At 41.2% G+C, this 14045-nt stretch overlaps 2 protein-coding genes across 2 annotated transcripts; one reads left to right on the top strand and one right to left on the bottom strand.

The window, feature by feature from the left end:
- Window positions 1-2087: 2087 nt before the first annotated feature.
- Window positions 2088-14003, top strand: parp1 (poly (ADP-ribose) polymerase 1). The gene is made up of 23 exons (XM_030721259.1): window positions 2088-2335; window positions 3629-3791; window positions 4334-4449; window positions 4557-4771; window positions 6569-6659; window positions 6753-6869; window positions 7099-7275; window positions 7724-7886; window positions 8027-8167; window positions 8272-8511; window positions 8618-8683; window positions 8771-8903; window positions 9111-9306; window positions 9401-9529; window positions 9949-10032; window positions 10236-10358; window positions 10466-10594; window positions 10735-10833; window positions 11281-11433; window positions 11590-11717; window positions 11817-11878; window positions 12281-12395; window positions 13245-14003. The coding sequence occupies exons 1-23, from the start codon at window positions 2213-2215 to the stop codon at window positions 13324-13326; spliced, it is 3045 nt and encodes a 1014-aa protein (XP_030577119.1). The 5' UTR covers window positions 2088-2212; the 3' UTR covers window positions 13327-14003.
- Window positions 4827-5927, bottom strand: LOC115774078 (adenosine receptor A1). The gene has a single exon (XM_075074350.1). The coding sequence runs from the start codon at window positions 5925-5927 to the stop codon at window positions 4827-4829; it is 1101 nt and encodes a 366-aa protein (XP_074930451.1).
- Window positions 14004-14045: the final 42 nt, after the last annotated feature.

The following is a 14045-nucleotide window of genomic DNA, read 5'->3' as shown; positions in this document are numbered from 1 at the left end:
TCACCCCACCACCACCATGCTCTGTTTGTTTTTGCCAAACATCTCCACTTTGGTCTCATCTGTCCTGTGCTAACACACACCTGAATGCTCCAGAGCAGCAAACTGCCAAAACTTATGATTTTATAGAGGTGCTCACATTTGCTGATGATCAGTTAATCAAATGCATTTGATCAGCAGCACCTGCTACTACTTAACCTCTTAATTTCTATGGCATCAGTAAAGCTGTACTTAGCTTTTCACACACAGCTTCTGCATCTTGGCTTAATTTATGTTAAATAAATAATGACACGGTGTAATATGTCATATGTTGTTGTTCATCTGAGGTTCCATTTATCTAATTTTAAGACCTGGAAAGGAATGGAGTTATGACATCCTTGACTGTCTACATTAAAATCAAACAAAGACGCTTGATTTTTCTTGATGTAGAAATGTTTTATATTGTAGGTCTGTCGTAAACTGACTTGCATTGATGTGAAACTTTATTGTGTTTGTCTTTTAACTTCAGATACGGATGATAAGCTCCTCTGTGGGACTTTGAAATTATTAAGTAGATAAAAACATTCCAAAGACATGTTTAATTGTTGTTAGAGTGTATAAATGTTCACATTTTAATTCTGATAAGTCTTTATCAGCAATATTGTATATAGTGTGCTATTCATTTTTCCTTTATATTTTATTTTTATATAATTGTATTTTTTTTTTTTTTTTACAAATACCAGTACAATTTCTGCTAATGAAACCAGTTATGACCATCAAGCTGAGTGTTTTTATTGTTTGGTTTAACTGTGTGTATAATTAATTTCATGACGCTCTCATTTAACTCACCCCAGTCTTTTGTTTTGAAGGTGCAGCAATGAGATGATTGTTTTTATGGGTTATGAGGTACAACATGTATTTTCCAATAATATCCGCCCGGCCGTGCTCACGTTGTAGTTAAAATAAGCAGCGAAGACAGTGGAGCGTACAGTATTATTTATGTGCAAAACTAATCTTCCTTTCTTTGAGAGTCGCCTCGATTTCTCTTGACTCCATTAGTTGTGGCTGCAGCCAGCGCGGGTCTTCTGCGGCCGGCTCACTGATGCTCTATTCGGAAAGATGGGTCACTCGGAACTTTTGCTCTTTACTTTTTTCTGAACAAATCCCCAAAATATCCAAATGAATCAACTCATCTAGTGTCTAATAGTCCTTTGCTAGACAAAAACAAATGTTTCCTGACAGTCGGATTTTGGTTTTATTTTCCATGAAACCTTTCAATTTATACAGTTCTGTAACATCAGAATGCTGTTTTATTGTTTTCACAGGACAGAAATACTTAATTTGATTCATTTTCATGTTTTTGTCTAAAAGCAATCAAATATAAACATGTGGGCTATAAAATATCTTAATCAGCCTTTTCAAAATCCTTAATCAGTCATAATAATCATATAATAATATAATAATACGATGTAGTAATCATAATAATCGTTATAGCCCTAATGTTTTCATGTATATGTCGGACTTTGAGTAGTACTGAACTACGCGTCTGTGCTTTAGAGCGAGTTAAGTCAAGTGCCAACTTTAAGTAAAGCTGCAAGAGCTAGTGGTAATAAAACGTGAGATACTCGTATTGTTTTGTTTTGTACACAATTCAATGCATGGATTTAATAATTTAACATTCAAATCATGTGTTAATGGATTTCGCGTAGTTTTCTCGTCATGTTTTTAATGCTTTTTCTTTAAATCTCAATTTAAGTCTGGTCTTGATTTTGAGTTACAGTAGCAGGATTTGCAGCAGGATGAAACAAAAACTGCATCGTTAACATTTAAAACAAAAAAACAAAAAAACAACAACAACATTGTTAAAAGTAAAAGTTACAAATTTCTGTAACTTGATGTCTTTAAAATTATACTTTGTGCGCATGTGCCAGCATACCAATCCACATCTGGGAGCCGCAGCCTAGTTAGTAAAGAAAGACTGCAACTTCACAACTGAGGTTTGTCCGGGTGTCGGTGGTTGCTGCTGGTGCCGATGCTGATGCTTGTGTCGGTGCGGGGAAACAGAGACGGAGTGAGAGCTCTTCACGTGACTCTCCTGTCTACGGGCGCCGTGTAGGCACGCGGGCTTCTCTCTCACTGTGAGCGGATTGTTGCGGTTCCGTGCCATCCGGAGAAAGTTGTTCCCGTCGCAGTGAATTCATTTAGTTCTGCTTTAATACTAGTAAATAAATAAACCATGGCAGACTCACAAGAGGATAAACTGTACCGGGCGGAGTATGCCAAAAGCGGCCGCGCGTCGTGCAAAAAATGCAAAGAAAACATAGCTAAAGACTCGCTGAGGATGGCCATCATGGTGCAGGTAAGGTGGCGACATGTGGAGGAAAACCTGCCCAGTTAGCTGTCTTACTGCCAAGGTGCTCCTTTGTAAAGCATGTGGTTTGTTGTGCGGGTGTAGCGAATGTGTAGGGGGTGACTGGAGAGTATAAAAATGTAGCTTAAAGTGTGGTTTCAGTTGCGCAAAATTAGGCCCTAGTTAGCATTTAAATGGCTGACATTGTCTTTGGACTCCTGATCACAAAGAGCCGCGAAGCCTTTCTCTTGTCTCAGTCTGGCAATTATGCGTCGTGCAATTCATGAACTCGTTTGATTTATGCTCGGAGTCTGCAGGTGTTCGGAGTTTTTCTAGCCCAGGAGCCCAAATCACAGCACACAGCGGCGGCAATACCGGTGCCGCTGCCCCACAGAGAGCTAATCACTTAAAGAGTCCCGAGAGCTGCTTATGTGGCTGCTGAGAGTCGGCCTACTCATGGCTGATGGAGCAGCTCCAGATTTTCAGGTCACTCGACTTTTCTCTCCAAAGACTTGTCACATTCAGTCAGTGTGTTTAACACACACACACACAAGTCAGCAGGGGCAAAGTACACTTTGATCACTTCACGCATTATATCCTTTTCATGACTATAGAGATCCCACAGGGCTCTATTCTTGAGCCACTCTTGTTTGCAGTTTATATAAAGTAGCAATAAATAAATAAAAAAGAGGACTGACATAGTAAATCATGGCTTTTTATTGAATCTAAAAAAAAAAAATTGTATATGCATCATGTTGGTTGCTGAGAGGAGAGGAATGCAACACATAACCTATTTCCTGTAGCAAAAATGTGTTTTCTCCTTTCTCTTTATTCCATGTTTATATCTATGTATCACTGTTGTTTATATTTTTGTTACCTGTCCATATGGGTTATGGATGCAAATGAACATTTTTGCTATAAAACAGTATGTTTACATCTTTTTTTTTTTATGCTGATGTCCACAAAAAAATTTCACAAAACAATGGACTATTTGTAAAATTTTGCAGAACCAGAATTTAACTTAAAGTACACCCAAAGTATCATTGTATCATTCTTTTTTAAGACAGTAGAAGAATTTATTGCTTGTGTCGTATAAGTACCCAGCTCATGTGGACATACAGTGAACAGGGTGGACATCTTAAAAATAACATGACATCAGTAAAGAAAAGATACGATTTTTTTCTGTCCGGCAGGAAAAATATACCCTTCCAAAGACATTGTATAATCTTTCAGCTGGAAGAAGTAATAAGAGATGGTTTACACTGTGAAGCTAAACATCTGTGTTTCTTCTTTGTCTTCCAGTCTCCCATGTTTGATGGGAAAGTCCCCCACTGGCACCACTTCTCCTGCTTCTGGCAGCGAGCAGCGGCTCAGTCCACTGCTGATATCGCTGGGTTTTCTGACCTCCGCTGGGACGATCAGCAGAAGGTGAAAAAGGCCATTGAAAGTGGCGGCGCTGCAGGAGGTCAGTACTTTTATTAGGCTGTGCCCCCCATGGAAACGATTGGACAAATGAATTAATGTTATCTTAAACTTCTTTAGTTATTATAAGCAGACAGAGAAATAAAATGGCATTTCTAGGTAATGGGTAAATATTGCTTCATCAGAGCATCAATCAGTACAGTAATAAAAACTAATTTCTCCCTTTAGTGTAAATGTCTTTATCATGAGAAGATAACATAATTACCAGATGAGTGACAGGAATTTATAGGAGTTGTTGACTCTGGAAAGGAGATCAAACAAAAAAAAAAATCTGCACACAGCTGCTCTCCTGGTGACCAAACCGTAGGTGGCTGGCACATGCGCACAAAGTGTAGTCATTTGAATGAAAACTGACAACTATTTCAATGACTGATTTTTAAGTGGATTATTCAGTTGCACAAAAGTAATTTTTCAAGCAAATATTCTCTAGTCTTAAACTTCTTGATTGAGTTCTGTTCAATATTATGTTAGTAAATTATTTTTTTTTGACTGCATCTGTAGACTCATTATTATACCTGTTTGTAGGGAAAGGTGACCCAAAAGGTGGAGCTAAAGGTGAGAAGACACTGAATGACTTTGCTGTGGAATATGCCAAGTCGAACCGCAGCACATGCAAAGGCTGCGAGCAGAAAATAGAAAAGGTTTGTGATCACTTGTATTGGCTCGAAACTGTTGTTTAAATTTAACAATAACTGGTGGGTTAACTTTGTCATTTTGACATAAATATTTGATCTGTTTGAACCTCCAGGATCAGATTCGTGTGTCCAAGAAAACCGTGGACCCTGAGAAGCCACAGCTGGGTCTGATTGACCGCTGGTACCACACGGCATGTTTCGTGAGCCGCAGGGAGGAGCTGGCCTTCAAGCCAGAGTACAGCGCCGCTCAGCTGAAGGGATTCAATGCGTTGCGGGCAGAGGACAAGGAAGAGTTGAAGAAGAGGCTCCCTGCTGTCAAATCTGAGGGGTGAGCCAAAATCATTTATTCAGGTTTAAATTTTGGGATCAAAGTATGGTCAGGTCTAGCGTTGTTCACCACTGTTGGTCTCATTTAAAGCTTCTCGGTCCACCATTGTCCTGCAGCACATAAAAATTGCTTTAAATGTGTCCCTGAAAGCAGTCATGGTGTACGCATAAAGGAAGGGGTTGACAGCGGAGTTTGCATGTGACAGGATGATGGCAGTGAGCAGCAGCTCTAGAGGCACATAGCAATGTGGACAGAGAAGCAGGAAGCAGTTGATTATATGAAGCGGGATCCAGCAGACTGTGAAAAGGAAAAGGACTAAAAAGAGAGAAGTAGCCGTCTTCATCTCTCGCCGCATGTTGGCTGTGGTCCTCGTTTGTCCGTCACCTCTGCCTCTTTGCTCAGATGTGATGCGCCGCACTTGCCGCTTGACCGTGACAAAAATTTGGGCGTAGATGAGGAACATGATCACCAGAGGTGTGAGCACACAAGCGAAGAAATTGAAATAGACCATGTAGGTCATGTCCACCACCAGGACGAAGAAACAGTATCCTGTATCAGGCGGTGTCTTGTGCCAGCCCATCAGAGGCACAAGTCCGATGAGAAAAGCCAGAATCCACGTGGCGAGGATCACCAGCATGGCGTTGCGAGGCGTCATGAGGACCTGGTATCGAAACGGCATGAAAATGGCGACGTAGCGCTCCACAGCCACTGCCAGCAGGCTGAAGATGGAGCTCTGGGTGAACATGATCAAAACGCTGAGCATGAGGAGACACAGATAGAGATTGTGACGCGGCAGACCGATGTCGGTCAGGATGGCACAGGGAATGGCGATCGCACCCACGCAAATGTCAGCGACTGCAAGCGAGACCAGGAAGTAGTTGGTGACGGTGCGCAATTTGCGGTTGAGGCCCACAGCGGCACAGACCAGCAGATTTCCTGTAGTGGAGAAAAAGGCGATGACGAGCTCGGCCGCCATGTACGCCACGTTGGGGGAAATCACCAAGTCGGCAGGTGGAGGCGAAGCTGAAGAGGAGGCATTCGATAAAGAAGCAGCTGAAAACTTCTGGAAACCTTTTGGAACAGGGGACAACAAATAGGAGGAGTTGCTTGTGTTTTGGAAGGTGTAGAGTTTGAACAATGCCACGGTGTCCTCCATATTCATCCTAAAGAAAGAAATAAGGTGCAAATCAAACTCAGAGAGGCAATGAAATGCACTAAAGAAGGAAAATTACTCACCAGTCTGCAGCAGAGTTGGGTCTGTTTATAATCATTTTTAGTAGAGAATCTAAAGGCGTCATCAGTGTTATTCTGACACTGGCCAGCTTCACTCAGAAAACAGCAAACATGCACTTCTGCTGGAACACATTTCCAAGTTGTTTTATATGTCTCCCTTCTCCCCATAGATGTCTGATGAGGGAGGTTTGTCTGAGACTTGGATGGTCATTAACTGAAATGTGTGTGTGCATGTCTGGTCTCACAGGATGCTAATGCATTTTCCTTGTCAGGGCAGAGGGCACAAAATCAACAGTGACACCTGGGACTGTGCAGACATGTCCCAGCTTGTGTTTGTGTGTGTCCATTAACGAATGAAGCCCAAATGAATCTGCTTAATGACTGAAGGTGTCAGAATCAGGCTTGTTATTCCTCATCTTGACTCCTGTCCTGTGTTCCTCTGAGGCTCATTTAGGAAGTTAATTTGGATGTTTTCTCACCTTACTTGTTGACCTTGCTAAATTACCTCAAAAAAAAAAAAAAAAAGTTTTGAAGTTTTTTGAAAACTTATGTTTGCCTTCACAGGAAGCGGAAATCTGATGACGTTGACGGAGCGTCAAAGAAACAGAAGACAGAGGAAGACAGTGAGAAGAAAAAGCTAGACGACCAGTTAAAGGTACGTTTTTAAGCTACTTTTCATATTTTAGTTTGATAATGTTTGATGTCATGTTCATTTTTTTGTGTGTGTCATGGCTGCATTTGTCTGCAGAATCAAAGCCAGCTTATTTGGGGGATTAAGGACAAGCTGCGGAAATATTGTTCAGCCAATGACATGAAGGAGCTGCTGATTGCAAACGGCCAGGAAGTTCCCTCGGGAGAGACCAATGTAAGAGACGCTTGTTTCATTTTCATGAGCATTATGTTTCATTATGTGCCTGATGTGGCATATTGGAAAGCAGATTGTTATTAAAGATGATTTTATATTTACTGCTCATGAATGTAGTGTTTTTTTGTGGATTTACCACTTTATATAAATGAGTTAAAACTAAAGTCGTTGTTACTTTGAAGCATGCTGCAGTTCTTGTGTTTAATGATGAGTGTCTTTGAACTGGCAGGTGGTTGACAGCCTGGCTGACGGCATGGCCTTTGGCGCTCTTGAGGCCTGTAAGGAGTGCCAGGGCCAGCTGGTGTTTAAGGGTGACGCCTATTACTGCACAGGGAACATTTCTGCCTGGACAAAGTGTGTGTTCAAAACCAAAAAACCCCTACGCCAAGACTGGGTCATTCCCAAGGTGGGTCACCTCATTTCACTTTAACTATTTTTATGCATCTTTTTCACAGGTGCAGGGCAGGTTCTTCTTTGGTGCCCTTTGCGAACTAATCCACACGCCTCACAGAATTACATAGCACAAGTTGGGAGTGATTACTGTGGCTGGATGGTGACTTTGGACAAAATCTGTGGGCTGCATCTGTCAGTCCCTAGTGAATTTCATGCAGTTGTTGCAACTGAGTCATCCTAACTTTTTTGTGGTGGGGTGCTGTTGTTAGCTTTTTGACACTGACACCAACACCAGTCATTCCTGATGGAATATGTAGAACTGCTTCTAGATTAAGCTCCAGTACCAGTGGAAAAATAAAGTAGCCAATGAGCAGCACTCAAAATTAAGCTGCACTATACAACTAATTGGTAATTACTGCTTTATTTATATGTCATTGAAATATCCTGTCTTATTGTTTTAGGAATTCCATGAAGTTCCTTTTCTGAAAAAATTCAAATTCAAGCGGCAGGACAGAGTTTACCCCAAAGAGGCTCCTGTAAAAACCCTGACAGCAGCCAAATCAGAACCTCTGCCGAGTGCATCCAGTGCTCCAACCGAGCCACTGTCAGAGGGAGCACCTTCAGGTGAGAAAAACTTAAAGGACTGTGCTAAAGCATTAGAATTTTCTATCCTTTCTGTACCCTGGACAATAAGCAATGAAACAATTCAGAACTGTAGTATTGTTATTAAAAAAACATTTTATTCTGTGCATTTTGTCCCCTAGACAAGCCTCTTACTGGCATGAAACTGCTGGCTGTGGGCAAGCTGTCTAAGAACAAAGATGATCTGAAGGCGGCTGTAGAGGAGCTCGGTGGAAAGATCACCGGCACGGTCAGTAAGGCCACTCTGTGCCTCAGCAACAAGAGTGAGTAACAATTTTATTTAAGTGAGAATTAATATAGATACCCTCAGAAAAAGAATAATGTAACATGTCAAACTTCTGACACATTCTTTGACATGCATTCACAGAGGAGGTGGAGAAGATGAGTAAGAAGATGGAGGAAGTAAGGGATGCCGGCGTGCGCGTGGTCTCTGAGGATTTCCTCACAGACATAAAGTCATCAGGCAAAGCCCTCCAAGAGCTGGTATCCCTGCACGCCATCTCCCCCTGGGGGGCAGAGGTTAAAGTCGAAACTCAGGCTCCTACTGTGGCCTCCAAGTCTGGAACACAGGCTACTAAGAGCACAGGGAGGGTGAAGGAGGAGGAAGGTAAAGGGCAACTGCTGAGAAAATACTGAGTGAATGCATTAGAACAGTGATCTGTGTATATGGTATACAAGTAGATCTAAATGTGACATTTATTGTGCCATTACAGGTGGTAGCAAATCCAAGAAGATGAAACTCACGGTGAAAGGTGGAGCTGCTGTGGATCCAGACTCGGGTAATCAATAGTATCCAGGACTGAAACTGCAGCATATCTCCTTTTATGACCTTGATTTTGATGAATGGTTTTTATTTTTTATTTCAGGTCTGGAGAACAGCGCCCATGTCCTGGAGCAGAATGGGAAGATGTACAGTGCTACACTCGGTCTTGTGGATATTGTGAGAGGAACTAACTCTTACTATAAATTGCAGCTGCTTGAAGATGATGTACAGAAGCGGTAATCTTTTCTTTTTGTAGATCTAAACTTTCCGGTCGGATAGAGATGTGTCAGACACAAACTGAGTTTACTGTGAAACGCTAAAAGTACATTTCTCTCTTTATAAGGTATCTTGAGTTCTGGCTGCAGTTAAGTTTTACTGTTTGTTTAGCATTTCCCCCACTGATGGAAGTGTTATCATGCGTTCCATCTGTGATGTATTTGTAGGTACTGGGTGTTCAGGTCATGGGGCAGAGTAGGTACCACCATTGGAGGAAACAAGTTAGACAAATTCCATGACAAAAACTCTGCCCTGGATAATTTCCTGGGTGTGTACAAGGAGAAGACGGGCAACAACTGGGGCTCGTCCAACTTCACCAAATATCCCAATAAGTTCTACCCGCTGGAGATTGACTACGGACAGGTACACACAAGCCTGCACAAAACTAACAAGTTGATATCGGATCCCACATTTTGTGGATTTCTGTTATCTTAGTGGCGCTCGTGTTTCTGTGCAGGATGAGGAGGCTGTGAAGAGGCTGACAGCCAGTGCTGGCACAAAGTCAGGACTGGCCAAACCTGTCCAGGAGCTAATTAAGATGATCTTTGATGTAGAGAGCATGAAGAAGGCCATGGTCGAGTTTGAGGTAAGACTTTCTTTTTTTAAATGCTTCCTTTCAAGGCAGAAGGATAAAACATACAAGTATACAGGAATACTTTGACTTAGGAGTACAGATTTTAAAAAGTGTTTGGGGTGCTGATGCTGTGGAGTACTATCTGTTATTAAAGAAAAAAATGTATTTTAGTTGTTGTTGGCGTTGTTAGGCTGCTGCCACAGACCCAAAAATAATTGACTGAAGTTTAATGAATTAAACAATTTAAAATGTCCCCTCTTCATTGTAATGTTAGAACCTCTTTGGACACAGAGAACATTTTAAATGCTTTTTATATTAACAGCAGAATAATCTAATCTAATTACCTTATTTATAGTGATAATATAGATTAAGCTCTCTGTGAGTTTTACATTTTGCACTTGCCAAACTCATTTTCCTTCTTCTGTCTTCAGATTGACCTCCAGAAGATGCCACTCGGTAAACTGAGCAAAAGGCAAATCCAGAGTGCTTACGCTCTCCTCACTGAAGTGCAGCAGGTCAGTGACAGTCAACAGCTCCTCTGAGGGTTGGATCAGTGTTTATGTTGGATTCCTTTTTGTACAACTCTGTACTACTGTCCCATAATTTGGGATGAATTTCTGACAATAACACCTAGTCCTTCTGTAGCAGAGGTTGGATCAAATATCTGCAGCTCCTGATTGTGCAACATTTGTCTACATTAATCGTAATTTTGCTATAGGCTGTGTCAGACCGCGTGCCTGAGGCACAGATACTAGATCTCTCCAATCGCTTTTACACCCTGATACCTCATGACTTTGGCATGAAGAAGCCTCCACTACTCAACAACCTGGACTACATTCAAGTAAGGACTCATAAACTCCCCTTTTCTACAGTTTGACCTTTGTTTGTCACGGCTAAGCCCAGTGCAAAAATTAAAAAATGTTGATCTTTAAATACATCACTGTTTAGGCTAAAGTTCAAATGTTGGACAACCTGTTGGATATTGAAGTGGCTTACAGTTTACTGAGAGGAGGGGCCCAGGACAATGAGAAAGACCCCATCGACATAAACTATGAGAAACTCAAAACAAAGATTGAGGTAAGAAGTGCAGCTTTTTAGAAAGTAAAGTTTTACTCTTCTTCATCAACAGTGTGCAAGATTTAGTTTTTTCCCCACTGATCAGTTTAAGTTTTGAAATAATAAAAAAAAATGCATGTGATATGTTTGTCATTTCACAGGTTGTAGACAAGACCACAAATGAAGCTGAGATCATCGAGCAGTACGTTAAGAACACCCATGCTGCTACACACAACACGTACACACTGGAAGTACAAGAGGCAAGTATATCTTTTTTTTTAATGGCTTTAACCCTTTAATACCAAACCTGTCATCGGCAACAAAAGGTACTTCAAATGTCCCGCCGTTCACAGACTTCTGCCAACAATTACCGAAATAAGCCTATGTAAGATAAGATATCTTTATTGTCTTTGCACAATACAATGAACTGTTGGGTGTGAAGCACAATTTCTCAGCTTTCAGAAACTGTTTGAATTCTTCCGATAGGACAAACGGTCGCGTAATTACGGTAATTCAAAGTACGTTTGATCTGACGTCTCAGCGGTGGTACACTCAGTGTTAAATAGGTGTTCATGGCAGGTAAGGGCAGGTAACAGGTGTCTCAGCGGCGATCGCCCAGTGTTAAAGGGTTAAACAGGGTGGCTGCTTTGTTTAATAGTTAGTTTCTGAATATTAGTTTGCCATTTGACTGTGTTTCTTTCTTTTAGATATTCAAAATTGTCAGAGAAGGAGAGCACCAGCGATACCGTCCTTTCGAGGAGCTACACAATCGCCAGCTGTTGTGGCACGGCTCTCGCGCCACCAACTACGCTGGTATTCTGTCTCAGGGTCTCCGTATTGCCCCTCCAGAGGCCCCAGTGGTGAGTGTTGCTTGCGGCCAGGTTGATGATGAGCTGTGGGGAACTTGAAAACTTCATCTTCATTTTGTTTTGTGTAACAGAAAATGTCTCTACTTTACGCATAGTTTATAGTATTCAGTCCTGTGTAACATTGCAGCCCTGTTTAATTTTCTCCAGACTGGTTACATGTTTGGCAAAGGTGTGTATTTCGCTGACATGGTGTCCAAGAGTGCAAACTACTGTCACACCTCCCAGTCGGACCCTGTAGGCCTCATTCTGCTCGCTGAAGTCGCTCTAGGAAACATGTAAGTGACAGTAAAGTTAAAAATGATGCATTTCAACGTTTGAAATGTTGACATGATTGTGTAAAGAAATGTATTGTCCTTTTTTTTTATTTGATGCAGGCATGAACTCAAGAAGGCCTCCCATATCACAAAAATACCTAAGGGCAAGCACAGTGTTAAAGGTGAGAAACATATTGGTTCCCAGCAGATTTTATTAGGGCTGTTTGACAAGAATTTGGTGGAATTTCATTTACATGCCTAATGTTGTGCTTAAAGTTTTATATTTCAGTTGTACAGTTTCGTCTGTGTCCCCAACTGTAATTTAGACTCATGCTTTTGCACATAGTTCTCAACAGTGTTATAAAATTCAGTCCAATACCAAAGGTTCACCTCTGTTTATAACTCTTAGTAGAGTAGAGTAGTGTGGTGTTCCGCTGGTGAAGATCACCCGTATGTATATACGCTATGTATTTGTGTGTGTGTGTGTGTGTGTGTGTTTGTGTATGTGTATGTGTGTATACATATTTAATGTGTATTTATGACTTTCATTCACTGTTTAATTATAATTATTATTATTATTCCAGGTTTGGGTAGAACAGCTCCTGATCCAAATGCCACTGTCACTTTAAATGGGGTGCAAGTGCCTCTGGGAAAAGGAGTCCACACTAATATTGATGACACAAGTCTACTGTACAACGAGTATCCTCTAATATGAATCTGTTGTTATATATGTAATAATTATTTCAGAAAGTGATTATCTACTGAGATTTTCCCCACACAACCATCTGTAGGCTGTACAGAGAACAGTCAGAAAGAGAGAAAATATCCAGAGAGTGGCTCAATGTGAAAATGTGTTGATGCCAGAGGTTGGAGAAGAAAGGCCATGCTTGCATCTCTGAATGCACACAGTAAAGTTTGAAACGGATGGGCTACAGCAGCAGAAGACCACACAGGATGCCACTCCAGTCAGGTAACAACAGGAAACTGAGGCTACAGTTCGCACAGGCTCCCCAAAATTGAACAGTAGAAGATAAAAACGTTGCCCGGTCTGATGAGTCTCGATTTTTGGTGCAGCATTCGGGTTGTAGGGTCAGAATTTGGGATAAACGGCATGAAAGCATGGCTCCATCCTGCCTTGTGTCAGTGGTTCAGGATGTTGGTGGTGTAATTTCCTTTGCACATGTTGGTACCTTAGTACAAACAGCATAGTTTAAACACCACAGCCTACCTGAGTATTGTTGCTGACCACGTCCACCCTTTTATGACCACAGCTTGTGCTTTATAGTTATAGCTTCCCATCTTGTAATAGTTACAATTTTCCTTTCTAGTTTTCTGATCATTATATAGATCACCCAGCTACAGTACACATGAATAATTTGACTCCTTTAGACCGTAGCAGTTCAACAGCAGTTGAAAGTTGTGCTTATCTCCCAACAGATTTCATCACAAAATAAATTACAGGGGTACTTGTGCTTTCAGCTTAACAATTTCTAACTGATTATTTTTTTTTATGTGTGCAGTCTGTTTTCCTTAACCACTCGCCCTCAGGTACATTGTCTATGATGTAGCACAGATAAACCTGAAGTATCTCCTGAAGATCAAGTTTAACTACCAGACATCGCTGTGGTGAGAGGGGCTGTGTCTGAACCCTCTTCAGAGGAAAAAAAAAAAAAGACCACTGTTGCCTCCAAATGCTTGGGCTTCATTCTCTGCATACGAAGATGTTTGGCAAAGGAGTGACACTATCCCGTCCTTCACGATGGATCATTGGAAATCTTGTCACTTTATTGTGATTTCACCAGGTTTAGTAGGTGGCAGACTTCCTTAGTAATGCATTAGGTACCTAAATACCTGCTTCTGTCTTTCTCATAAGCATATTGCATATATCAGTACACAGAGAGGTCTGGTGATAACTTCAGAAAGTGCTGTTATGCTGTCGGAGGAGGATTTTATTTTTGCATTCTTTAATAAACCTGTAGTTCATAAGACATAGTCCTGCAAGTTTAGGTTTTGAGTTATGAAGATCCAGTCTGCAGACATACAAACCAATCATTTGCCATGAATCTGCAGTAAAATTATAACTAATATACTTGATACTGTAAACGTTTTGACATGTACATACTTGTTTTCGTTGTTTGCATCTCTAGCTGTCTTCCTCACTGGAAAGAAAAAACTGTGTGTAAGCAACGCATCCTGAAAACGATACAACGGCCATACTAAGTGCCGCCGTTTTTTTTTGTTTGTTTTTTTAATGTATTTTTCTTGCTTTATCTGAAGCCTAATAAAACGTTAGATGTGAATGATGAAGATGATCCTCCTTCCTGAAGGCTTCCTTTCAGTTTGTTGGAG

This window comes from Archocentrus centrarchus, chromosome 24 (assembly GCF_007364275.1).
Source record: "Archocentrus centrarchus isolate MPI-CPG fArcCen1 chromosome 24, fArcCen1, whole genome shotgun sequence".
Lineage (NCBI taxonomy): Eukaryota > Metazoa > Chordata > Actinopteri > Cichliformes > Cichlidae > Archocentrus > Archocentrus centrarchus.
This window is presented reverse-complemented; position numbering and strand designations above follow the sequence as displayed.

Excerpts from the sequence above, each read along its gene's own strand:
- parp1 (XM_030721259.1), top strand. The coding sequence starts at position 2,213 with ATGGCAGACTCACAAGAGGATAAACTGTACCGGGCGGAGTATGCCAAA. Across the intron at positions 7,887-8,026 it reads GTCAGAGGGAGCACCTTCAG|ACAAGCCTCTTACTGGCATG; the intron begins GTGAGAAAAACT and ends TTTGTCCCCTAG. Across the intron at positions 11,434-11,589 it reads CCCCTCCAGAGGCCCCAGTG|ACTGGTTACATGTTTGGCAA; the intron begins GTGAGTGTTGCT and ends AATTTTCTCCAG.
- LOC115774078 (XM_075074350.1), bottom strand. The coding sequence starts at position 5,927 with ATGGAGGACACCGTGGCATTGTTCAAACTCTACACCTTCCAAAACACA.